This window comes from Bos taurus, chromosome 15 (assembly GCF_002263795.3).
Source record: "Bos taurus isolate L1 Dominette 01449 registration number 42190680 breed Hereford chromosome 15, ARS-UCD2.0, whole genome shotgun sequence".
In the NCBI taxonomy this organism is placed as follows: Eukaryota; Metazoa; Chordata; class Mammalia; order Artiodactyla; family Bovidae; genus Bos; species Bos taurus.
The window spans coordinates 22,172,086-22,198,913 of record NC_037342.1 but is presented as its reverse complement, the minus strand read 5'-3'; the positions used below and the strand labels follow the sequence as shown (position 1 = coordinate 22,198,913).

Here is a 26,828-nt window from a genome sequence, read left to right as displayed (position 1 = left end):
CAGAGACCTCAGGCCTCTTACCTGAATAGCTTTGAGAGCCTAAATGAGACTATGTTCTGGCCTCTAAGTGTGCAGAGACCTCAGGTTCCTCTCCTCCCCTTGGAGCTGGAATCAGCAGCATGGGATGGCATCAGTGTTGTTTAGCATTTGTCTGGGAAGGTAGTACTCCACATGTCTTTTTAGTTATTTTGCTAGTCCTAAAATGGATTCTTGTATGAGGGAGATACCTGGGAGTATCTTTAGTTTTATAATTTCAGTTGAGGATGTTAAGGCACAAATAACTTAAAGGCACCCTTTGATACAGAGCCTCTGACCCCTTTGCTGAGTTTTTTTTTTTAATTTATTTTAATTGGAGGACAATTACTTTACAATAGTGTGATGGTTTGTGCCATACATCAGTATGAATCAGCTATAGGTATGCCTTTGCTGAGTTTCTTAAACCACGCTGCCTGTTCACTGTGGTTCTTGTTGGGATTGGTACTGAGCTTTCTTACCTAGTGCTGGGTGAAGCCCTTAAACAGCAGGGAGAAGCAGGTCTGCATTTTCATGTAGAGTTAATAGAAATGCCTGCATAAAATGTTACTGTCACAGAGACCCTGAAGGTGGGCAACAAGAAAGTTATGTGGTGAAATAACTAGGGGGACATCTAGAGGCCAAACCGCCTATGGCAGTGGATGACCCAGGATGCAGAGCAGCGCTGCTGTCTACCGGGTGTGGCTCTTCAGAAGGCTTCTGAGAACTCCGCTGGGGTGCAGGCGGCTGCGTGGACAGTCTCAGAAGACTATCAGAGGACCGACTTCCTCTCAAACAGATTGTCAACGGTGGCTCTAAATTTATTTTATTTTATTTTTTTGGCTGTGCTGGGTCTTGGTTGCTGCACAGGCTTTTCTCTGGTTGTGACACGCAGGGCTCCTTTCTAGCTGGGATGCGGGCTTCTCATCGCGCTGGCTTATCTTGTTGTGGAACACAGGCCCTAGGGCACGAGGGCTTCAGTAGTTGCAGGTCCCGGGCTCCAGAGCACAGGCTCAGCAGTTGTGGCTCACAGGCCTAGTTGCTCTGCAGCATGCGGGATATTCCTGACTACAGATCTAACCCATGTTCCCTGCATTGGCAGGTGAATTCTTTACCACTGAGCCACTGGGGAAGCCCCAGTGGCTCTAAATTTCTTGAAGCATAATTCCTGCCTGGAAATATAACCTGAGGGTATTCCTGGGGAACCTGGAATCTTGTACTCTTGGAGTACAGGCCAGGAGATAAATGACCTTGTATAATTGGGTGACATGTTGGTACATAAAAAAACAGGACTATGAAAATAAGAAAATTGAACTTTTTTTTTTAAGGAGAATCACTGTATTCCTCATTTCTAATATAGCATTGCTCAAAGTATGTTCCTGGTTATTGACATTTTGCAATGCAGGTTCATTTTTAATAATTGATACCTAGTATATCTAGTATATATACCTAGGATATATACCTATATACTGTATATACCTATATCTAGTACAGATACCTAGATGTACATAGTATATCTCAATCCCTTGTCTCTTTCCCTCCTTTTTTCATTTTTTTGTCTTCTAGCATTCCTTCCTAGCAGCTTCTGTATGTACACTACCTTGATAGCCATGACTGGCTGGTATATGGACAAAACTTCCTTTGCTGTGCTTGGAGTAGCCGCTGGGGCCATCCTAGGCTGGCCATTCAGTGCGGCTCTCGGGTAAGAAACTAACGTGATTCATCTCCCATGTGTTATTGGGCATAAAGTCCATCTTAATGTTAGGTTGTCTCCTTAGTCTCTAGGTGGGGCTAAAGTTATGGGAATTAATTATATAAAGATTCTGGGAAGTGGAAGAATATTTCTCTCATGTTTAATTCTAATAAGAGCAGTGACTATTAAGCATCTGCTGTCTGCTCAGTTCAGTTCAGTCATTCAATCATGTCCAACTCTCTGTGACCCCATGGACTGCAGCATGCCGGGCCTCCCTATCCATCACCAACTCCCAGAGCCTACTCAAACCCATGTCCATAGAGTCAGTGATGCCATCCAACCATCTCATCCTCTGTCGTCCCCTTCTCCTCCTGCCTTCAATCTTTCTGAGCATCTGGGTCTTTTCCAATTAGTCAGTTCTTTGCATCAGGTGGCCACAGTACTAGAGTTTCAACCTCAGTCCTTCCAACAAATATTCAGGACTGATCTCCTTTTGGATGGACTGGTTGGATCTCCTTGCAGTCCATGGGACTCTCAAGAGTCTTCTCCAATACAACAGTTCAAAAGCACCAATTCTACAGCTCTCAGCTTTCTTCACAGTCCGAATCTCACATCCATACATGACCACTGGAAAAACCATAGCCTTGACTAGATGGACCTTTGTCGGCAAAGTAATGTCTCTGCTTTTTAATATGCTGTCTAGATTGGTCATAACTTTTCTTCCAAAGGCAAGCGTCTTTTAATTTCATGGCTGCAGTCACCATCTGCAGTGATTTTGAAGCCCCCAAAAATAAAGTCTGTCACTGTTTCCACTGTTTCCCTTTCTGTTTGCCATGAAGTGATGGGAGCAGATGCCATAATCTTAGTTTTCTGAATGTTGAGTTTTAAGCCAACTTTTTCACTCTGCTCTTTCACTTTCATCAAAGGCTCTTTAGTTCTTCTTCACTTTCTGCCATTAGGGTGGTGGTGTCATCTGCATAGCTGAGGTTACTGATATTTCTCCCAGCAATCTTGATTCTAGTTTGTGCCTCATCCAGTCCAGCATTTCTCATGATGTACTCTGCATATAAATTAAATAAGCAGGGTGACAATATACAGCCTTGACGTACTCCTTTCACAATTTGGAACCAATCTGTTGTTCCATGTCCAGTTCTAACTGTTGCTTCCTGACCTGCATACAGATTTCTCAAGAGGCAGGTCAGGTAACTGGTTATTCCCATCTCTTGAAGAATTTTTCAGAGTTTTTGTGATCCACACAATCAAAAGCTTTGGCATAGTCAATAAAGCAGAAGTAGATATTTCCTGGAACTCTCTTGCTTTTGCGATGATCCAGCGGATGTTGGCAATTTGATTTCTGGTTCCTCTGCCTTAGCTAAATCCAGCTTGAATATCTGGAAGTTCACCATTCACATACTGTTGAAGCCTGGCTTGGAGGATTTTGAGCATTACTTTACTAGCGTGTGAAATGAGTGCAATTGTGCGGTAGTTTGAGCATTCTTTGGCCTTGCCTTTGTTTGGGATTCGAATGAAAACTGACCTTTTCCAGTCCTGTGGCCACTGCTGAGTTCTCCAAATTTGCTGGCATATTGAGTGCAGCCCTTTCACAGCATCATCTTTTAGTATTTCAAATAGCTGAACTGAAATTCCATCACCTCCACTAGCTTTGCTCCTAGTGATGCTTCCTAAGGCCCACTTGACGTTACATTCCAGGATGTCTGGCTCTAGGTTGGTGATCATACCATTGTGATTATCTGGGTCGTGAATATCTTTTTTGTACAGTTCTTCTGTGTATTCTTGCCACCTCTTCTTAATATCTTCTGCTTCTGTTAGGTCATACCATTTCTGTCCTTTATTGAGCACATCTTTTCATGAAATGTTCCCTTGGTATCTCTGATTTTCCTGAAGAGATCTCTAGACTTTCCCATTCTAAGTTGTTTTTCTCTATTTCTTTGCATTGATCTGAAGAAGGCTTTCTTATCTCTCCTTTGCTATTCTTTGGAACTCTGCATTCAAATGGGTATATCTTTCTTTTCTTCTTTGCCTTTCACTTCTCTTTTATTCACAGCTATTTGTAAGGCCTCCTCAGACAAAGATTTTCCCTTTTTGCATTTCTTTTCCTTGGGGATGGTCTTGATCCCTGCCTCCTGTACAATGTCAAAACCTCTGTCCATAGTTCTTCAGGCACTCTGTCTATCAGATCTAATCCCTTGAATCTATTTCTCACTTTCACTGTATAATCATAAGGGATTTGATTTAGGTCATACCTGAATAGTCTAGTGGTTTTCCCTACTTTGTTCAATTTAAGTCTGAATTGGCAATAACATTCCATTATTGTATGGCTGTCCGTAATTTATTTAACCATTGCTTTGTTGGTAGGCATTTGGTTTTCAGTTTCTTTTTTGTTATTATACACAATAATTTAGCAAACATTCTTTTACATGTCTTATGGAAATTTATCTATAGAATACATTTTTTAAAGGGAGTTATGAAGTCAGAGAATAAACACTTAAAATTTCCTTGTTTGGATTTTAAAGGCTGGTTTCCCCACTTCCAATCTTCTCTTCTCTTCTGCATATCATTCTCAGATTATTATATTTCTCAAGGTTTTATGTGGGATCCTCTTCTGTACTTTCTGCTGTCTCTCCGTCATCTTGGTGAGTCCCATATCTTTATATCTAGTCCAGTCATCTCTTAAGCCTCCCTCATACCTATGGCTGCCTATTAGATATCTCCATTTACATAGCTAAACGTGTACAAAGCTGAACTCATCATCTACCCTCCGTATCTGTCCTTCACTGTGTTTCTAGCCCAGTAAGTAGTACCACCATCTGTGCTGGGCCAGGACCTGAAAATCCTCTGTGACTCTTTTCTTTCTCATGTCCTGTCTTATGCCTCTTGAATGTCTTTTGAATCTTCTTATCTTCACCTCTCTATGTTCCTTGATGCAGCCTCCTAAATGTTCTTCCCATCTGTAGTCTTAGTCCTTATAAATCTCCTCTCCGTACTCAAACTAGAGTTATCTTCCTACAATGCAAATATGATTTTATCGCTCTCTGTTTTGTCTTAAACTCTATAATAGATTCTCCATTGTTCTGTGTCACAGAGAAGGCAGTCTGTAGCCTGTGGGTCACACATTCAGGTGGCCTGTTTTTGTGCAGCCCAAGAACTGAGAAATTTTACATTTTTAGAGAATGCGTGCCCGTGTGTGTGTGTGTGTGTGTGCGCACACGCACACACACACACAGAGGAATATGCAGCAGAGACCAAAGCAGAACTTTAGGTTCTGCAAAGGCTAAAATATACGCTATCAGGTCCCTTAAATAAAAAGTTGGCCAACCCCTGCTCTGTGGTGTCCAAACATTTTCTTAAACAGCTTTACTGAGATGTAATTCAGTAATATACCTTATACATAATATACCATATAATTCACTCACTTAACTTGTGTAATTCAATGGTTTTTATACAGTTATACAGCCATCATCAGAGTCAGTTTTAGAACATTCATCATCCCTAAAAGAAACCTGTACCCTTCAGCAGTAACTTCCTTTTGTCCCCAAACCTACCAGTCTTTAGTTCATTTGCTCAGTCATGTCCAACTCTTTGCAACCCCATGGACCACAGCATGCCAGGCCTCCCTGTCCATCACCAACTCCTGGAGTTTATTCAAACTCATGTCCATGCAGTCTGTGATGCCATCCAACCATCTCATCCTCTGTCATCCCCTTCTGCCTTCAGTCTTTCCCAGCATCAGGGACTTTTCAAATGAGTCAGTTCTTTGCATCAGGTGGCCAAAGTATTGGAGTTTCAGCTTCAGCATCCGTCCTTCCAATGAATATTCAGGACTGATTTCCTTTAGGATGAACTGGTTGGATCTCCTTGCTGTCCAAGGGGCTCTCAAGAATCTTCTCCAACACCACAGTTCAAAAGCATCAATTCTTTGGCACTCAGCTTTCTCTATAGTCCAATTCTCACATCCATACATGACCATTGGAAAAAGCATAGCCTTGACTAGACAGACCTTTGTTGGCAAAGTAATGTCTCTGCTTTTTAATATGCTGTCTAGGTTGACATCCGGAGAGGGCAATGACCCCCCACTCCAGTACTCTTGCTTGGAAAATCCCATGGACAGAGGAGCCTGGTAGGCTGCAGTCCATGGGGTTGCTAAGAGTCGGACTTTAAAAGTCGAAAAGCGACTTTTGCTTTTCACTTATGCATTGGAGAAGGAAATGGCAACCCACTCCAGTGTTCTTGCCTGGAGAATCCCAGGGACGGCAGAGCCTGCTGGGCTGCCGTCTATGGGGTCGCACAGAGTCGGACACGACTGAAGTGACTTAGCAGCTTAGCAGCAGATTGACATCCATTAATCTACTTTGTGTCTCTGGACACAAAAATCTACTCCATGTGCCTGTTCTGGAGATTTTATATAAATAGAATCATACAGTATGGTCTTCTGTGTCTGGCTTCTTTTACTTCACATGTTTTCAAGAGTCATCCACGTTATGATATATATCAGTACTTCATTCCTTTCTAGTGATGGTGTCCAGACTTTAATGTGACTCTCAAGGCCTTATGGTTTCCTCATTTTTACATCTCCATCCTCCTTTTTTCAGTCTCTCCATTCCTTTTCCTTTTTACTGGATCTACATTCAACATTGTGAGTTCCTCAAATACCTCTGAGTTTGGGTGTTTTGATTAGTGATTGGGATCACAGTTAATTACTCAGCACTGTGCTCTCATTTATTGACTTATCAAAGGAGAAATGCAGCTGCTATGGAAATGTGACTGGGGGTTCAGATGGTAGAGAATGTGCCTGCATTGCAGGAGACCAGGTTCAATCCCTGGATCGGGAAGATCCCCTGGAGAAGGGAATGGCAACCCACTAAAGTATTCTCGCCTGTCGAATTCCACGGACAGGAGCCTGGTGGACAACAGTCCATGGTGTCGCAGAGTCAGACACAACTGAGCAGCTAACATTTTCATGGAAGTGTAACTAGTTGGGGAGAAAAAAAATGGAATGTCAATGCAATATTTAGTTAATAGAATGTGGAATTTCAGATCATAGAGAGATGTCCACATGACACGGCCAAATAGATGATAGCAATGATAGTGCCGTGTAAATGCAGAGATCTCGTGGGGGAGGCCGGAGCAGAGCCTGCAGTTGACACTGGGTAGATTCGGTGTAAGTAAACAGATTGGTGTGGGAGGGAACTCACTGTGACTGGATCATGGGTAAAGCTCTGACTAGTGTCCTAGATTAAGAAGTCATGAGTATGAAAGTGATTGTTCCTGGAACAGGAGTTGAAGCACCTGCTGAGAAAGTGAGTGTAGAGAGAGAAAAGTAGAACCTTGTCTTTGGGAGCTAGGACCATGGTAAGGCTCACCATGGGATAGGGAAGAAAGCCTGAAAGGAGGACTAGGGAAGAGCCCAGAAAAAAGCATGGAGCCAGGGAGTCTAAAGAGGAAGGAACAGATGCTTTGTGTCAAGTGCAACAGAAAGACAAAGGGAGATGGGGTTGTGGAAAGATCCTGGGTCTGGCAGAGAGGAAATTCCTGGTGACCTCAGATCAGTCTTAATAACTTGACGTTAGGCCTTAAGGAAGAAATAGTGAAGGCAACGCACATATGCTACTTGCCTGAGAAATTCAAGTGAAAGGAAGAAGGGTGCATATTGTATATTGGAACAATATTACACATTGGAAAGGGATATATCAGAATTGAAGTGAAAGTGTGTAATATTATTTTATTACTAAAGTGCTAATAAATCATGGAAGGGAGAAATAAGTGTTTATTTGGCAGGGTGGGAGTAGGACAATAAGGTCGTTTAGTTATGATTAATATATTGTAAGTGCCCACTGCACATAAATACGTATAAAATGGAGCTCACTCTGAAGCTGAGTATTTGTATTTCTTGTGCACTGTGGAATGCATCATCCTCTGATGAGTCCTCTGAAGAGATCACATTTTTATTTTTGAGAAGACACCCTTTCTTGTACCACCTTCTTCCCTCACAGTAATTGCTAGAGACATTTGATTCTCAATTCAGCATGAGTTATGTGTGAAACTGTCCTGTTTGAGTCGTATTCTGAGTATTTAACTCCCCACTTTCTGTTTCTCTGTTAAATAGTTTACCTATTGCCTTTGATCTGCTGATCATGAAACAAAGGTGGAAGAGTTTCTTTCATTGGTCGTTGGTTGCTCTAGTGCTGTTTCTGGTGAGTTGTCTTTTTACGTTATTTTGTTCTAAAGTTTTAACAAAAGCAACCTGTGGTGTGGGTGGAAAAGAGAGCCTTAGGAGTTGATTCAGTTTTTCATTCCGAAGTCTATACTGTTAGCATTGTGAGGATGCTAGTTGTAGCAAAACTCTACAATTGCTTTGTTTTCTGCTCTGTTTTAGGTGCCTGTGGTGGGCATTGACAGCTACTATTATGGGAAGCTGGTGATTGCACCACTCAACATAGTTTTGTATAATGTTTTTACTCCTCATGGACCTGATCTTTATGGTAAGGCTGTATGAAGTGAGGGAAGCGTTGGGAGATAGTTTAATTGGCCTCAGCTTTGAAATTTTAATTCAGTTGCCTCATTTATCAAAGATCGCCTTTTGTTATTTAGACAAAAGGTAATCTTCTTTTCTTATTTAAAAATAAATGATGTTTGAACACAGCACAATGATGATATGTGGCAACTAAATATTTTTCCTTGATTAACGTGGTACTCAGTTCTGGCTTCCTCTTAGTCTTGCAGCCTCCTATTCTCAGTTACAGAGCGGTAAGGACTCTGTCGGGCATGCCTTGGCTTTTGATGCTCCTTATTTAAAATTAAGTTACTTTCTTCTCTTCTCATTAGAAAATCAAGAATATAACAAAAATAAGAAGATTAAAACATTCATAATCTCATCATCCCCAGATAGCTATTGTTAACACCTTGGAAAATATTCCTCCAGGCATTTTCTATACAAGTACACATTTGGTTTTTCTTTTTCATTTTTTTGTTGGGTTGGCCAAAACCTGAATGAACCTTTTGGCCAACCCAATAATTTGTGTTACTTTAGTATTTTGCATTAGGGGAGAAAGTTCCCAAAATCTGTAGACAGAGTGTAGCAAATGAGGGTGAGGTCAGCTTGAGAGGGTGGATAGTCTGGCCAGCTTAGCATTAAGAGGGGAAAAAAGGGAATGCCTTTAGTCTGGTGCTGGTTTAGTTGCTAAGTTGTATCCGACTCTTTGTGACCCCATGGACTGCAGCCTGCCAGGCTCCTCTGTCCATGGAATTCTCCAGGCAAGGATACTGGAGGGGTTGCCATTTCCTACTCCAGGAGATCTTCCCGACCCAGGGGTTGAACTCGGGTCTCCTGAACTGCAGGCAAGTTCTTTACGTCTGGCCACTTGTGGTGGAGCAGTCTGGGGTTGGTTCTCCAGTTTCTGTCCGTCTTCACCCCTTGCCTGATGGTTTTCTCTCCGCTAGTCTTTTATTTTTTCCCTTTTCCAACCAGCCCTGGAGCCTGTTTTTTTTTGTAGCTGGCGGGGGCAGGGAGGCCTGAGAGCATTTTAGTTAGTGATCACTACAGAGGGATAAGCTAGAGATCTTTCTGATCAGATCAGTCAAGTCAGTAAACATTGTATAAGATAACTTCTCATTAAATAAGCATAGTTTCTTCTGACTTAATCTTTTGAAGATCTTAGATCTTTCTGTGTATGTGATTATCTTATATTCTGGTGTGAAACACATCAATGTTATCTCTGTCTCTCTAATCAGTTTAACCCATGCTCATTTTTCTTTACCACTTTGCCAACAGAACCAAGAGATTGAATAAGATTTAGAATAAGTGTGTGAGTGAAATTTACTTGAGCAAGAGTCCATGGGGTTGCAAAGAGTCAGATACAACCTAGCGACAGGACAACCACCACCTGGGATTTGGGGAACATTGTCGTTTTAGATGACAAGTAGTAGGTTAAAAATAAAATGAATTTACAAACTGCATAGAGAATAATTGCGAAGTGAAGGGATTTTGACAGACTTCTTGATGTGCCTCTAAGATCCCTAAGGATATGGAGAGAATTTTTTTCAGCTTTTGCCTCTAGGGGTCTCCCTTTATCTAGGGAGAGCTGCAGGTTTTAATTTGCCCATTGTTTTAGTTTACTCGTAAAATTTTACTTGATTCCACAAGACAATAAAAGGGGGACTCACTTCTGGATCCGGATTGGATATTAGAACTTGGTTTACGTGGAGCCTATTAGAAGCATAATGTGCATTATATGTGGGTGAATAAATTGTGTTAATTTGAGTTTAATTTTGAAAAATTGACTTCTGTACCTTTTAAATGGGTTATTACATATTGGTATTCTGACTGCTTATTTGTAAAACTTTGTGTGAGAGCCTATGAAAGTTTTGTAACTTGTATATTCCTCTAGATTGGTGAAGTTTTTACATCTAAAAATAAGTATGTTGATAGAGTAGGGAAAAAAGAATAAATTCTGACCTAAGTTTATATTTCTGGTTTAACAGTGAGTAGGTTTTGGGATCCAGAGAGCAGTGGCCAGTCTTTGCCTGGATGTTGGCATCTGCTGTTCATTTCAGCCAGCGTTTTGTGGGGAAGAGTCCTTGGGGCTCTGTTCCACCTGCTTTAGTGAACCTGGGTTAGCTTCAGTTCAGATTTTGGTATGTTGAATGTCCAAGAATTGATCACTTTCCTACTGATAGAAGCTTTATTGGGAAAGAAGGAATTATTGTCATATTATTATTGTTGTTCACTCACTAAGTTGTGTCTTACTCTTTTGTGATCCCATGGACTGTAGCCAGTGAGTAACCTCCAAGATGGCAGATGTTACTTGCCAGTTATACCAAAAAAAGATGTCCTTTTCATCATAGGGGACTGGAATGCAAAAGTAGGAAATCAAGGGATACCTGGAGTAACAGGCAAGTTTGGCCTTGGAGTACAAAATGAAGCAGGGAAAAGGCTAACAGTTTACAAGACAATGCACTGGTCATAGCAGACACCCTCTTCCAACAACACAAAAGATGACTCTACACATGGACATCACCAGATGGTCAATACTGAAATCAGATTGATTATATTCTTTGCAGCCGACGATGGAGAAGCTCTATACAGTCAGCAAAAACAAGACCGGGAGCTGACTGTGGCTCGGATCATGGACTCCTTATTGCAAAATTCAGACTTAAATTGAAGAAAGTAGGGAAAACCACTAGGCCATTTAGGTATGACCTAAATCAAATCCCTTATGGTTATACAGTGAAAGTGACAAATAGATTCAAGGGGTTAGATCTGATAGACAAGAGTGCCTGACGAACTATGGATGGAGGTTCATGACATTGTATAGGAGGCAGCGATGAAAACCTTCCCCAAGAAGAAAAAAAGGCAAAATGGTCATCTGAGGAGGCTTTACAAATAGCTGAGAAAAGAAGAGAAGTGAAAGGCAAAGGAGAAAAGGAAAGATATACCCATCTGAATGCAGAGTTCCAAATAACAGCAAGAATGAGAAAGCCTTGCTAAGTGATCAATGCAAAGAAATAGAAACAATAGGATGGGAAAGACTAGAGATCTCCTCAAGAAAATTAGAGATGCCAAGGGAACATTTCATGCAAAGATGGGCTCAATAAAGGACAGAAATGGTATGGACCTAACAGAAGCAGAAGATATTAAGAAGAGGTGGCAAGAATACACTGAGGAACTATACAAAAAAGATCATCATGACCCAGATAATCATGATGGTATGATCACTCACCTAGAGCCAGACATCCTGAAATGTGAAATCAAGTGGGCCTTAGGAAGCCTCACTAGGAGCAAAGCTAGTGGAGGTGATGGAATTCCAGCTGAGCTATTTCAAATCCTGAAAGATGATGCTGTGAAAGGGCTGCACTCAATATGCCAGCAAATTTGGAAAACTCAGCAGTGGCCACAGGACTGGAAAAGGTCAGTTTTCATTCCAATACCAAAGGCGGGCAGTGCCAAAGAATGTTCAAACTGCTGCATAATCTCACTCATTTCACGTTAGCAAGGTCATGTTCAAAATCCTCCAAGTTAGGCTTCAACAGTACGTGAACCGAGAACTTCCAGATGTTCAAGCTGGATTTAGAAAAGGCAGAGGAACCAGAGATCAAATTGCCAATATCTGTTGGATCCTAGAAAAAGCAAGGAAATTCCAGAAAAACATCTACTTCTGGTTCATTGAGTATGCTAAAGCCTTTGACTGTGTGGATTACAACAAACTGTGGAAAATTCTTCAAGAGATAGGAATACAAGACCGCCTGACCTGCCTCTTGAGAAACCTGTATGCCGATGAAGAAACAACAGTTAGAGCTGAGCATGGAACAATGGACTGGTTCCAAATTGGGAAAGGAGTACGTCAAGGCTGCATATTGTCACCCTGCTTATTTAACTTATATGCAGAGTACATCATGAGAAATGCTGGACTGGATGAAGCACAAACTGGAATCAAGATTTCTGGGAGAAAAATCAATAACCTCAGATATGCAGATGACACCACCCTTACGGCAGAAAGTGAAGAGGAGCTAAAGAGCCTCTTGATAAAGGTGAAAGAGAGTGAAAAAGCTTAAAACTTAACATTCAGAAAGCTAAGATCATGGCATCCAGTCCCATCACTTCATGGCAAATAGATGGGGAAGCTATGCAAACAATGAAAGGCTTTATTTTCTTGGGCTCCAAAATCACTGCAGATGGTGACTGCAGCCATGAAATTCAAAGATGCTTCCTCCCTGGAAGAAAAACTACGACCAACCTAGACAGCATATTAAAAAACAGAGACATTACTTTGCTGCCAAAGGTTTGTATAATCATGCTATGATTTTTCCAGTAGTCATGTATGGATGTGATAGTTGGACCATAAATAAGGTTGAACGCTGAGGAATTAATGCTTTTGAACTGTGGTGTTGGAAAAGACTCTTGAGAGTCCCTTGGACTATAAGGTTATCTAAGCAGTCAATCCTAAAGGAAATTAATCCTGAACATTCATTGGAGGGACTGATGCTGAGGCTGAAGCTCCAGTACTTTGGCCATGTGATGCGAAGAGCTGACTCATTGGGAAAAGACCTTGATGCTGGGAAAGATTGAGGACAGGAGAAAGGAATGACAAAGGATGAGATTGTTGGATGGCATCACCGACTCAATGGACCTGAGTTTGAGCAAGCTCTGGGAGACAGTGAAGGACCGGGAAGCCTGGCATGCTGCAGTTCACGGGGTCACAAACAGTTGGACGTGGATGAGTGACTGAAGAACAACAGACTGTAGTCCATCAGGTTCCTCTGTCCGTGGGATTTCCCAGGCAAGAATACTGGAGTAGGTTGCCATTTCCTTCTCCAGGGGATCTTGCTGACCCAGGGATTGGACCCACGTCTCCTATACTACAGGTGGATTCCTTACCACTGAGCCACGGGCTTCCCTAGAGAACTGTCATGTGGGCATCCACAGGACTGATGTGCAGCCAGCTAGACTTTCGGGGGTGCTCTTTGGTGGTAGAATTTTTTTGCTTTTTTCTCATCTTTGGATTTGACAAATCTTCAAGGGTGTCTGATTTCCATGTTAATGCCATTTTGCTTTAGCAGGCTTGCAGAGAATATTTATTCCACCTAGGAGTTGGTAGTCTTTCTGTATTCTAGGTCTTTAGTAAAGATTTCTCATGCGTGAATGAAAGAATGAGCACGTTCTGGAATACCCCTCAGATTGCATCAGTGCCCGGATCGCAATCATATCCTAGAACTATTTTGTTCAGGCCTGTTGTGTGCTAGGTTGGGATTGTCTTCGTACAAGTTAAGAATAATAGAAGTAGGACCTCCTCTGTTAGCACGGTGGATAGGAATCCGCCTGCTAGGAGGCATGGGTTCGAGCCCTGAACTGTGAAGATTGCACAGGTCGTGAAGCAACCGAAACCAGGTGCAGCAGCTACTGAGCCCGAGCTCTAGAGCCTGCAAGCCACAGCTACTGAGCCTGTGAGCCACCGCTGCTCGAGTGCATGCGCCCTGGAGCCTGTGCTCTGCTCCATGAGAAGCCCACGCACCTAGAGAATAGCAACTAAAGAGTAACCCCCACTCTCTGCAACTAGGGAAAGCTTGTGTGCAGCAATAAAGACCCAGTGCAACCAAAATAAATAAAAAAGAATCAGTTCAGTTCAGTCACTCAGCTGTGTCCAACTCTTTGCAACTCCGTAGACTTCAGCACACCAGGCTTCCCTGTCCATCACCACCTCCCAGAGCTTACTCAAACTCATGTCCGATGCATCGGTGATGCCATCCAACCATCTCATCCTCTATCGTCCCCTTCTCCTCCTGCCCTCAATCTTTTCCAGCATCAGGGTCCTTTCAAATGAGTCAGTTCTTTGCATCAGGTGGCCAAAGTATTGGAGTCTCAGCTTCAGCATCCATCCTTCCAATGAACACTCAGGACTGATCTCCTTTAGCATTGACTGGTTGGATCTCCTTGCAGTCCAAGGGACTCTCAAGAGTCTTCTCCAACACCACAGTTCAAAGCATCAATTCTTCAGCACTCAGCTTTCTTTATAGTCCAACTCTCACATCCATACACGACTACTGGAAAAACCATAGCTTTGACCAGGTGAAGTAGTACTTTACCACTGTCAGCTAATTTTACTGTAATTGTTGAGTCCATTCACTAAATATGAAAGACTAATCTTTTTAAAAATATGTATTTGTTTACTTGGCTGTGTTGGGTGTTAGTTGTGTCACGTGGGATCTTTCGTTGCGGTGCATAGACTCTTTAGTTGTGAAGAGCGTGAACTTTCTAGTTGTGGCCTGTGGGCTCTGGAGCATTTAGACTCAGTATTTGTGGCATGCAGACCTAGTTGTTCTGTGGCATGTGAGATCTTTTTTTAAATTTTATTTATTTTTTTATTGAAGATTAATTGCTTTACAGAATTTTGTTTTCTGTCAAACCTCAACACAGGTACACATATATCCCCTCTCTTTTGAACCTCCCTCCCATCTCCCACCCCGTCCCACCTCTCTAGATTGATACAGTGCCCCTGTTTGAGTTTCTTGAGACATACAGCAAATTCCCATTGGCTATCTATTTTACATATGGTAATGTAAGTTTCCATGTTACTCTTTCCACACATCTCACCCTCTCCTCCCCTCTCCCTATGCCCATAAGTCTATTCTCTATGTCTGTTTCTTCTTTGCTGCCCTGTAAATAAACTCTTCAGTACCACTTTTTTAGATTCCATATATGTGTGTTAAAATATGATATTTATCTTTCTCTTTGTTACTCACTTCACTCTGTATAATAGGTTCTAGGTTCATCCACCTCATCAGAACTGACTCAAATTCATTCCTTTTTATGGCTGAGTAATATTCCATTGTGTATATGTACTGCAACTTCTTTATCCATTCATCTGTCGATGGGCATCTAGGTTGTTTCCTTGTTCTAACTATTGTAAATAGTGCTGCAATGAACAGTGGGATACGTGTGTCTTTTTCAGTTTTGCTTTCCTCAGGGTATACCTAAGAGTGGGATATCTTTGGATAATAGGGTGGTTTTATTCCTAGTTTTTTGAAGAATCTCCATACCGTCTTCCATAGTGGCTGTATCAGTTCACATTCCCACCAACAGTGCAAGAGAGTTCCCTTTTCTCCACACCCTCTCCAGCATTTATTGTTTGTAGACTTTTGATGGTGGCCATACTGACCTGTGTGAGGTGATATCTCATTGTAGTTTTTATTTGGATTTCTCTAATAATTAGTGATGTTGAACATCTTTTCATGTGTTTGTTTGCCATCTGTATGTCTTCTTTGGAGAAATGTCTGTTTAGGTCTTTTTCCCACTTTTTGATTGAGTCGTTTGTTTTCCTGGTATTGAGTTGTATGAACTACTTGTATATTTTGGAAATTAATCCTGTGTCAGTTGTTTCATTTGCTATTACTTTCTACCATCCTGAGGCTTGTCTTTTCACCTTGCTTATAGTTTCCTTTGCTGTGCAAAAGCTTTTAAGTTTAATCAGGTCCCACTTGTTTACTTTTGTTTTTATTTCCATTACTCTAGGAGATGGGTCACAGAGGATCTTGCTTTGATTTATGTCGAGTGTTCTGCCTATGTTTTCCTCTAAGAGTTTTATAGTTTCTGGTCTTACATTTAGGTCTTTTATCCATTTTGAATTTATCTTTGTGTATGGGGTTAGGAAGTGTTCTAATTTCATTCTTTTACATGTAGCTGTCCAGTTTTCCTAGCACCGTTTATTGAAGAGGCTGTCTTTGCCCCATTGTATATTCTTGCCTCCTTTGTCAAAAATAAGGTACCCATAGGTGCAAGGGTTTATTTCTGTGCTTTCTGTGTTGTTCCATTGGTCTGTATTTCTGGTTTTGGGCCAGGACCATACTGTCTTGATGACTGTAGCTTTGTAGTTTAATCTGAAGTCAGGAAGGTTGATTCCTCCAGCTCCATTCTTCTTTCTCAAGACTGCTTTGGCTATTCGGGGTCTTTTGTGTTTCCATACGAATTGTGAAATTTTTTGTTCTAGTTCTGTGAAAAATGCCATTGGTAATTTGATAGAGATTACACTGAATCTGTAGATTGCAGAGACATGATCCCCGAAAGTATAGTCTTGGCATGTGAGATCTTTATTCCCCCACCAGGGATTAAACCCTCGTCCCCTGCACTGCAAGGTGAATTCTTAATTACCAGACCACCAGGGAAGTCCTAAGACTTATGTTTTAAGAGATGCTTTGCTGCTGTACAGTTGTCAAACAGACAGCATGTCTTTGTCATGGAAACTTTCACTTGTTTGGCACTTTTGGGCATATTTCAGCTATTTTTAAAGAGTCTCCCACCTCAAGTGCTTTGTTAGCTGTGGCACCTAGTTTTTTAATCTGAAAATTTTAGATTAAGTGCTTTATGCTGATAGTTTTTGCATACAACTCTTAGTGTTTTCTTAAGTATGCTCCCGCTAAGTCGCTTCAGTCGTGTCCGACTCTGTGCAACCCCATAGATGGCAGCCTACTAGGCTCCTCTGTCGCTGGGATTCTCCAGGCAAGAAAACTGGAGTGGGTTGCCATTTCCTTCTCCAGTGCATGAAAGTGAAAAACTTTCACTTCACTTTCTTAAGTATAAGAACCTAATAAGCCTATAAATACTTCTTGAATGAATGGATAAATGAGTTCAGTTAAAGAAACATTCAATCAGTTGCTTTTGATCATTGATTATGCTCCTCATAGAATTTGCTGTCTGATAAGGCTGCAGACACATGAATAGTTAATTATAGTCCAATGTGTTATGTGCAGCAGTAGAATGATAGTCAGGGAATTGAAGGAGCAAGTTCATCTGTTGGTGTCAGGAAAGACTTCTTAGAGGGGGTGGTCTTTGAGCTGAGCTGGAAGGAAGAGTAGGAGTTTGCCAGGAAGACACTAGGTGGACACACTGCAGAAGAACAGAATGTCAAATGTCGGACTGCGGAGCCAAAAAGATTGAATATTGAGTTCGTTTTAAAAAACTTAAGGCCGTTTTACAGCATTAGCCAATTTTAGGTAAGAACTACACAGGTGTAAGCAAGATAATGTCAATCTCTCCATTGTGGTTGTAATTATATGCAGGTGGTCCCCAACTTATAGGGCTTCCCAGGTGGGGCTAGTGGTACAGATCCCACCTGCCAATGCAGGAGACATAAGAGACGCAGGTTCGATCCCTGAGTTGGGAAGATCCCCTGGAGGAGGGCATGGCTACCCACTCCAGTGTTCTTGCCTGGAGAATCCCATGGTCATAGGAGCCTGGCGGGCTACAGTCCATGGGGTCACAAAGAGTTGGACACGACTGAAGCTGCTTAGAACCCACCCCAACTTATGGTGCTTCAACTTATGATTTTTTTTGACTTTATGATGGTGTGCAAGCAATACATATTCCGTAGAAACTATACTTTGAATTTTGATCTTTTTCCAGTAGGCGATAAGGTATCTCTCGTGATGCTGGGCACTGGCAGTGAGCTACACTTCCCGTCAGCCACTCGTCATGAGGGTAAACCGTGGAAGCTCTCACAGCCATTCTTTATCCAGACAACCGTTCTGTTTTTCATTTTCAGTACTGTAGCTAGTAAATTACATGAGACCGCCAACACTGTCTTATAAAACAGGCTTGGTATTAGGTGACTTTTGCCCAACTGTAGGCTAATGTAAGTGTTCTGACCTTGTTAGAGGTAGGCTAGGCTGAATTACAGTGTTTGGTATGTTAGGTGTATTAAATGTGTTTTTGACTTACGATGTTTTTAGTCTATGATGGGTTTATCAGGACTTAACCCCATCATAGATTGAGGAAAATCTGTAAATATTTATTCTCTCTATTGTTCCTGGTTTTCAAAGGGGCCTTTCTATCCTTTTTTTGGCCAAATAGCATTTATTAATGACACATTCCGGACCTGGACTGACTCTTGACTTTTGAAGCCAGGGGACAGAGGCAGTTTTTCACAATTACTTGGATGAGGTCAAGAATACTCAATGCTTAGGAAATTTAGAGTAGTGTAGACATGGAAGTTGCAAAGTTGTAGGTGAAACGTCTCTATGGGGTCAAAGATAAAGAGGTGAAATTTCGTGTTGCAAAAACGAAAGTGACTAGGCTTGGCACTGATTTGGCCTCTTCCCCTTGTAACATTTCAAGTTCTCAGATGTTGAGGTTGAGTATTTTTGTGTGAAGAGCTGTGCTCTCTGATGAGAACACAGGCCTGGGAGAAGCGTGGGAGGACAGGTGTGGGAGGATGGGTGTAAGAAGTGCTCTTCTCTCAAAAACGACAGCAGGTCTGCTCAGGGATGCTGCTGGGAGCTTAGGATATGATCCGTGCGTGTCTGTCTTATCAAATCTGTCAGGCCACAGGACGGGAGATTTCAGAAGGTAAAGGATAGAGCCCTTGGTCAGAAGGCCCACGGCTTTCCAGTCCTGCAGCAGCAGAGGATGAAGCCCCAGAGGAGGCTTTGGAGGCGTGCTTAAGGTCACCCACTAGCATGACCTGTTCTGGAGCCTTCTTTGTTTTGTTAATCATTTGTGTTGAACCTTGGTGGATTTTTCCTCTTGGTGGCGCAAATTTGACATTTATAAGGATGATTTATTATAATTTAGTTCCTAGAGTTCTGTAAAACTGTAGGCCTATAAAGTAGTTTCCCTTCATTCAGTCAATGGAACAATAAACACTATCCCTTCTTCTTTTAGTCTCTGACAAAGCTCCCTTGAGCTCATTTGAATGAAAGGGATTGAGGCACTTTCCGTGAAAAGGGAGATAGCTGAGCCCCCCTGCACCCTGCTTCCAGCTTCCTTTCACCTCACGTTTTGCACGAGTTAAATGCTTAGCTTGTCATTCTGACATATTTTTTTCTACAATACATAGTTCACTTTTGATAATTTCTGAGAGCAGTGTTGAGTGTCTCCCTGAAAGAGATACAGGTTTTTACTCTTATAAGGTAGATGCCTCATCAGGTAGGGGAGGACACTGATTAGCAGAATTCACGATTCCTTGTCCCCTTTTGCCCTTGTTTTTAAGACTCATGTCACTTGAACCTTCCCAAATCTTGACTTATTCCCCAGTCTCTACCCGATCCTTCAGGGAAGTAACAGTCTATTACGAAATGTTCATGGCCTCGCTATGAACTTGATCTTTGAGGTTCTAACACATAAAAATAATTGAGTTTACCAAGTTAATGCTTTTGGTTCCACATCTCAGTGTACAGTATACCTTGGTTAAAAGGTAGACAGCCTTAAAATAAACAAATTAAAAAAAAAAAAAGTAGACAGCCCTAACAGGAGGGCATAGTAAGTTGTGGTAAAGAGGAAAACACTAGAGGACTTTCCTTGACAAAGCATATATTAGCAAGGATCAAAGAGAAAGGCTTTTATCTGTTGATGTTTAAGCATCTGTAGTAGATGATGTGAAGGGTGACCCCCTTTTTTCTAGTCATGCTGCTTTATCATCCCAGGGTCAAATTTCCAGAATTTTGTAAAGAAGAAGTTGGCTCAGGGTTGATAGCATTGCCTCCACACTGGCGGTCAGGAGATGATTGTGCGAAAACTTACTTCTCTGGAAACTGTAGTGGAAAAGGACTCAATTTAGGAAACATGCTGTTAAATAGTAATGAAAACCCAGAAAAGATGTGTGTTTTCCATTTTGAAAATAAAACCATCCAATAGTTTTCTGTAGGAGAAGGAAATGGCAACCCACTCCAATACTCTTGCCTGGAGAATCCCATGGACAGAGGAGCCTGGCGGGCTACAGTCCACAGGGTTGCAGAGTCAGACATGACTGCAGTGACTTAGCAGGCCGGCAGTTTTCTGTAACCTAAAAGATTATTTGTAAAGAATACAAGATACAAATGTCTCTAATGAGCTTGGCCTGGAACAAAGTCTCTCTTCCTGGACAGTCCCTGTCCCTGGGTTTCGACAGGAGGGAGCTTTCCCTAAAGGTGGACACACTGTTGAACCTGAGTCCTTCCCCAGGGTCCCCTCTGCATCTTCCTCCTCCCTTAGACGTTTCTCGCCTTATGGGTTTGGTTTCTAATCTTATTTTGCTGTGCAAGCTGCAGAAATGTCAGGCTTTTCTGAGTATTCCTCTGCCTTCTGATTACCCTTTTAAGCAATGCTGATTGCAGGAAATTGCTGTGGTGCAAGGCGGGTGTCACAACACACAGTGATTAAAACCCGCGTGTGTCATTCACTGCCTGATTGAAGTAATCACAGGAGGGAAGAGCAGATGAATACCGGAGGAATGTGCCAAAGGGGGCTGTCTCTCATCGCTCGAGTTTCAGGATTTGGAGTTAAAGAATCAAAACTTGTGCGAGCAAGGCTTGCGTTTTCGGTCATGTTGTTTCATTCTGAATCCGAAAAGCTGAGCAGGGTCTGGGGTCTCTGAACATGGTTTTCCTCAGAAAGGTGCTGCTTTTTTGTGGAAGGTCCCCCTTGAACAGACACTGTTGAAAAGTGGTTGAGCACATCAGGGGGAAGGATACTAGAATGTGATAGGATAAGCTATGAGGCAAGGCCCTCATAGCTCAGCCCTGTAGGACTGCACCCACCCCGTCACCCCCCAGCCCTCGGTGGGGAGGCCTCTGCTTCGTGCCATTTGAAAGTCCAGGTTGTCACCTGGGCTTCTGACTGACCACATTAGAAGTTCCAGCAGCCCCCTTTTCAGGTTCAGTTAATTTGCCAGCATGGCTCCCAGGACTCCAGAAACACTTACTTCTGTTGACCAGTTTATTAGAAAGGAGACAAGCCAGATGGAAGAGATGCATAGGGCAGGGTGGGCGGGAAGATACGTGGTGCTTCCCTGGTGGCTCAGAGGGTAAAGCGTCTGCCTGCAATGCGGGAGACCCGGGTTCGATCCCTGGGTCGGGAAGATCCTCTGGAGAAGGAAATGGCAACCCACTCCGGTACTCTTGCCTGGAAAATCCCATGGATGGAGAAGCCTGGTAGGCTACAGTCCATGGGGTTGCAAAGAGTCGGACACGACTGAGCGACTTCACTTTCACTATCCCTGCTTCCTCCCCTGTGCCTCCCTACCTGTTTACCTGCCAGGAAGCCCTCTGAACACTGTCCTTTTGGGTTTTTATGGAGGTCTCATTACTTGAGCACCATTGCTTGAATGTTTAAACCCCATTGCTATACCCTCTCCCCTTCCCAGAGGAGGGAAAGGCAGGACTGAAAGTTCTAACCCTCCAATCACTAGGTGGTTCCTCTCACAACTAGTCCCCATCCTGAGGTTCCCTAGGACTTTGCCAGAAGTCCCTGAATTAACATAACAAAAGACACTTCTTACCACTTTAGGAATTAGGAAGGTCGTTTTAGGCACTCTCTCCTAGGAATGGGAGTGAAGGCCAAATAAATACTTCTTATTATAAATCACAATATCGCTGCTAAGCTATTTATATTGTTTGGTTTTCTGAAAAGTATTAGTCCCATTTGGGCTTGGCAATTTGGGCTGGATATAGTGGTCCTGTACTCATGTACAGATGTGAGAGATGAACAATAAAGGGCAGAACGCCGAAGAATTGATGCTTTCAAACTGTGGTGCTGGAGAAGCCTCTTGAGAGTCCCTTGGAAAGCAAGGGGATCAAACCAGACAATCTTAAAGTATATCAACCCTGAACACTCTTTGGAAGGACTGAAGCTGAAGCTCCAGTACTTTGACCACCTGATGTGAATAGCTGACTCACTGGAAAAGATGCCGATGCTGGGAAAGATTGACAGCAGAAGGAGAAGAGGGCGACAGAGGATGAGATGGTTGGATGGCATCACCAATTAAATGGACATGAATTTGGACGAACTCTGGGAGATGGTGAGGGACAGGGAAGCCTGGTATGCTGCAGTCCATGGGGTCTTAAACACTTGGACACAACTTGACGACTGAACAACAACAAATGGTGGTCATGAGAGCTAAATATTTGAAACCTGATTTCTAAGGTGGGAGGAGTGGCTTGTGGGCTCTCGCAGGAGGTACTGGAGCAGCAAATTTGCTTGACAAGGAACACTGGGAGTCAAGCATTGTAGTAGGTATCCGAGGCGTCCACTAATGAGTTCATGTCTCTTTATTTCCCTCAGGCACAGAGCCTTGGTATTTCTATTTAATTAATGGATTTCTGAATTTCAATGTAGTCTTTGCTTTAGCCCTCCTGGTCTTACCACTGACTTCTCTCATGGAATACCTACTGCAGAGATTTCATGGTAAGTGGAATAAGCAAAGATAGATTTGGGGGGAGGGAAGAGAAGTAACAGTGTATACCAAGAAATAAAAAAACAATCTACTTATTTTATTTTCCATTTTCTTCCTATGGAAATGGTTAGCTTATTGCATTTTTCCATCTCTGTTTATAGTTTATTCAACCTGTGTTAACCTATGTGATAATCTGGTTAATAATTGCAAGTGAGGAAGTCTGTATGATTTATAGAATCATTTGGGGAGGCAAAAGCATTTAAAAAATCTTGGGAGATAAGCCTATTTAAAGAAATGTATGTTAGTATGGTAAATTGCTTAAGATAATCAACTCTAGAGGCAAACAATTTCTGGGAAATTCAACCAAAAATCTGGAAACTAAGCCATGTAGAGATTCCCCCACATTTGGTGCTTGCTCTGACTGGAAGACAGAGCTGAGCAGAAACTCGTTTGAGTTTTGGAAGAAGATTTAATTTCCAACTTTTCTTTCTGGTTTGGATGCCAGGTGATCCCTCCATACCATTTCCCATTCTGCTTTTCTACAGTTAGTGGTTTATAACGAGTTCGCTGTGTTCATAGAATATGAAAGCAGCCTTCAGAGTCACTTTTGCTTTATTTTAGAACTTTTGTTGTAACATAACCCTGATGCCGTTATCTAACAAAATTAACAGTTTTTTTCTTAATATCACCTAATGCCCAGCTAGTATTTAGAGTCCTACACTGTCTGGAAAAAAAACTTTTATAGTTTGTTTAAAGCAGGATCTAAATGAGTCATATACTGAATTTGGTGTTTCATAAGCTTTTCTAGAGGTTCCCCCCCCCCCTCACCTTTGTCCTCCTGAAGATTTCTAAAGAAACCATGCCACTCATCTTGCATACATAGTGTCCTGTGTTTGGATTCAGCTGTTTGTTCCTGTGAGGTACTAACCCATTCCTCCACTCCTTATGTGTATTAAGGATCATTTTTCTTTTCTTTTTTTTTTTTTGATAAGTAGCTTTTTCTGACAATAAAAATAATTTATACTTGTGGAAGATATGTAAATGCTTGTGATATAACTATAAAAACAGTAAAAACAAAAACAGTATATTAAGCTGTTCTCTAAAGTAGGAATCCAATTTTGGTTTAAAATTGTGCCATGTACTTACATGTCCAGCTAGTAAGAAATTGAGGACTGTTTTTTCTTTATACGTTTTGTATATTTTATAACAGCAACAATACGTTTAACACAGTTTAACAGAATATAGTTTAACAGAAACTATAAATGTTTTATAGAGGATGTTCCAAAATTTTAGGCCATATTTTTAAAATATGTTTGTTAGCTTCTAAGATGCAAAAGAAGAAAAGATTGTTTACTTGTAGAAGATAAACTTTTTTTTTATAATAAAGAAAATTCCAACCCAAAATACTTCTTGGACAGGTAAATACCCTAAATTATAGCCTAAAATTTCATAAGTGAAAAAAAAGATAAACTTGTTATTGCAGTTGAAGAATGTTTATTCTTAAAGAATTTCTGCAGGAACTTCTCTGATGGTTAAGACTCTGTGCTTCCACTGCAGGTGGTGCCGGGTTGACCCCTGGTCCCTGGCTGGGGAACTAAGATCCTGCATGTCTCAAGGCCAAAAAAAAAGACACCTGTTTTTTCAAAAGCATGTGTAACTAAGGAGCAGTAGGTTAAGCAATGCTAAGCTGGGCTCTGATGACAACCCTGATCTTTCACCTCAACTCGCTCATCGTAGACATAACGGACACCAGGGGGCGCTGTCTGTCCACCCTTGGTCGGTGCTTCCCATGTACTACTCGTTACCGCTAATGGGAGCCCAGTTTGAGATGCCTTCACTGTGGGTTGTAGGCTTATCACTCAGTGTCCATGTACCTAGCCATGACCACAGGAACTTTCCAGCAGGTGCTTGGGTCTTAGTGTTCATTAAATTCCTGCAATTCTTTCATATGGTTTAAAATACATTCTTGGCTTTAATTTTGAGGTACAGAGTGGATGGATGTGCATTACCAAACAGGAGAAAACTCCTTCAGCAAACTTCCTTTAAGAACGGTTTTATATTTTCTTTGAAACAAAGTGTCATTTTTAGCTTGACAGAAACCAGTGATGAGTTTGAGAATCCAACTCTGTTTCTTTCCTTTGATCTATAGCTATTTGGTATATACGTAAGAAGATTAATGTAGTAAACAGAAGAATTAAAGTCTAAGAAGTGAACTTATGTTATGCTTTTGGTTAATCTCAAGAATCTTTAGTCTTAGTGGCAGGACTCTTCTCTCTGGAGAGAGAGAGAGAGGTGTGTTTTTTCTTCATCCAGTGAAGAAATTGTTAAGTTCTATTACCCATTCACCTGATATTCATTTGTGTTCCAGCTAAATCCAGCGTTGTACCTACCTTTAAATGTTGGATCTCTTGGGAGAGCTAAGAAGTATATACCTCTTTCTATTTGACTCCTTAATTATATCAGAGGAAGTGTGAATAAAAGAGTGGGGGGCCCTAGGATATATGCCTGAGTTTGAGATCAAGAGAACTTTGAGAGTAAATGTGCTGTTTTGGTCTAATATGGTGAAAGGTGGATATTTTTTTCTGTGTTTTACAGTTCAGAATTTAGGCCACCCATATTGGCTTACCTTGGCTCCAATGTATATTTGGTTTATAATTTTCTTCATCCAGCCTCACAAAGAGGAGAGATTTCTTTTCCCTGTGTATCCACTTATCTGTCTCTGTGGTGCTGTGGCCCTTTCTGCACTTCAGGTGAGTTTCAGGGAAATGTATGTCGGCTTCATTCTGTTTCACATTAAATCGTTCAAAAAGCTTAAAGGCAGGTTACAGAATGCTTCCACCTAAGATATGTTATCCATACATTAAAGGTGATACAGATCATATTCTGAAGCTTTGATTGCTTAGGCGTTGTCTGTACTGTTGTTTGCTGATCACACATTTGCAGTGTTGATTTGTGTTAGTAATAATTTGTCTCTCTTGCCAATAAGAACCCAATTGCTGTGAAAGGAATTTTTTTAAGTCGTTACATGGGCCTAGCACAGGATGGTAGCAGCCCAGCAGAGCTAATGGAATGTCTGTTCTTCAGTTATGAAACCTGAATGAAACTGGCTTAGGTGTTTGAGATTACTTCAGGCAGTTAGCGATATAGGACCTTGTAATCCTGGCTTAAAACCTGTCCAGGTCAGAACTAATCATGAATATTTCTGTATTTATGGCCTTGGAAGTGTCGGACTCTTTTTTTTTTTTTTAAACCTCTGCTCCATTTGCAATTATTAAAAAACGAATAATTTGGGTAACAGGTTTTTTTTCCTTAACAGATTTATGATAAGGTGTAATTCACAAGGGCTTCTCAGGTGGTGCTAGTGGTAAAGAACCTGCCTACCGATGCTGGTTAGATGCAAGAGATAAGGGTTCAGTCCCTGGGTGGGGAAGATCCCCTGGAGGCGGGCACAGCAATCTTCTCCAGTATTCTTGCCTGGAGAATCCCAGGGACAGAAGAGTCTGGCGGGCTACAGTCCATAGGATCTCGGAGTCTGACTGGACTGAAACGAGTTAGCACACATGCACGCACAATTCGCAAACCACAGAATTTACTCATTTAAAGTATATGATACAGTGTTTTCTAGGCTATTCACAGGTCTGTGTAAGCATTACTCCACTCAATTTATAGCATTTTCATCATCTCAAAAATCCTTTAGCTATTGTAGCTGCCCCCCTCCAATATCTCCTCAGTCACAATCAACAGCTAATGTACTTTGTATCTCTATAGCTTTGCCTATTCTAGGCATTTCATATAAATGAAATCATAGAATATGTGGGCTTTTGTGATTGACTTCTTTCATTTAGCATAATGCTTTAAAATTTCATCCTTGTTAGGACAATAGTTTTTAAACATAATTTTAATTATAAAAGTAATTGAACTTCATCACGGATAATTTTTCTTTTACCTCTTTCTAAAAATCAGTCCTGCAACCCAAACAAAATCTCCTTCTAGCATTTTTGCCTATCATATAACAGAATCTATTATGCTTGTAGTTTAAGTTTCATGTAACCTTATCCCTCTTAATATAATTATATCATTATGTTGCCACATCTATGTGCATCATTTTAATAGCAATATAGTGTTCTGAGTTGGATACACTATATAACATTATGTAATACATAATATATTGAATTGGTTATATATAACGGTTAGACGTAATTTACGTTAGAGTTTAGGTTGCTCACTTATTTCAGTATTATAAATAATGCTAGGATAAATATCTTTGTTTAGGTATTTGGATTGTTTCCTTAGGAAAGATTCCAAAAAGTATGAAAGGAGTTCAAACATTTTTATGGCCCTTGTTATGTATTGCAAAATTGCTTTCCAAAAGTAGTTCTAGTCTGAGAGGGAAAGAAGGCAGGAAGGAAGTCTCATGGGAAGGTGCTGAAAGGCTGCAGAACTCATGCAGGTGTGTATATATTCTTAAT

The 26,828-nt window shown here is 41.4% G+C and overlaps 1 protein-coding gene across 2 annotated transcripts in view; it reads left to right on the top strand.

Moving 5' to 3' along the window:
* ALG9 (ALG9 alpha-1,2-mannosyltransferase) overlaps positions 1–26,828 on the top strand; it is a 113,264-nt gene that overhangs the window by 20,127 nt on the left and 66,309 nt on the right. For both annotated transcript variants that reach the window (XM_005215881.5, XM_024975743.2), the window contains exons 6-10: positions 1,579–1,714; positions 7,830–7,917; positions 8,100–8,205; positions 22,248–22,370; positions 24,955–25,109. In XM_005215881.5, the coding sequence (XP_005215938.1) occupies positions 1,579–1,714; positions 7,830–7,917; positions 8,100–8,205; positions 22,248–22,370; positions 24,955–25,109 (608 nt within the window). The remainder of the gene's footprint in view (positions 1–1,578; positions 1,715–7,829; positions 7,918–8,099; positions 8,206–22,247; positions 22,371–24,954; positions 25,110–26,828) is intronic.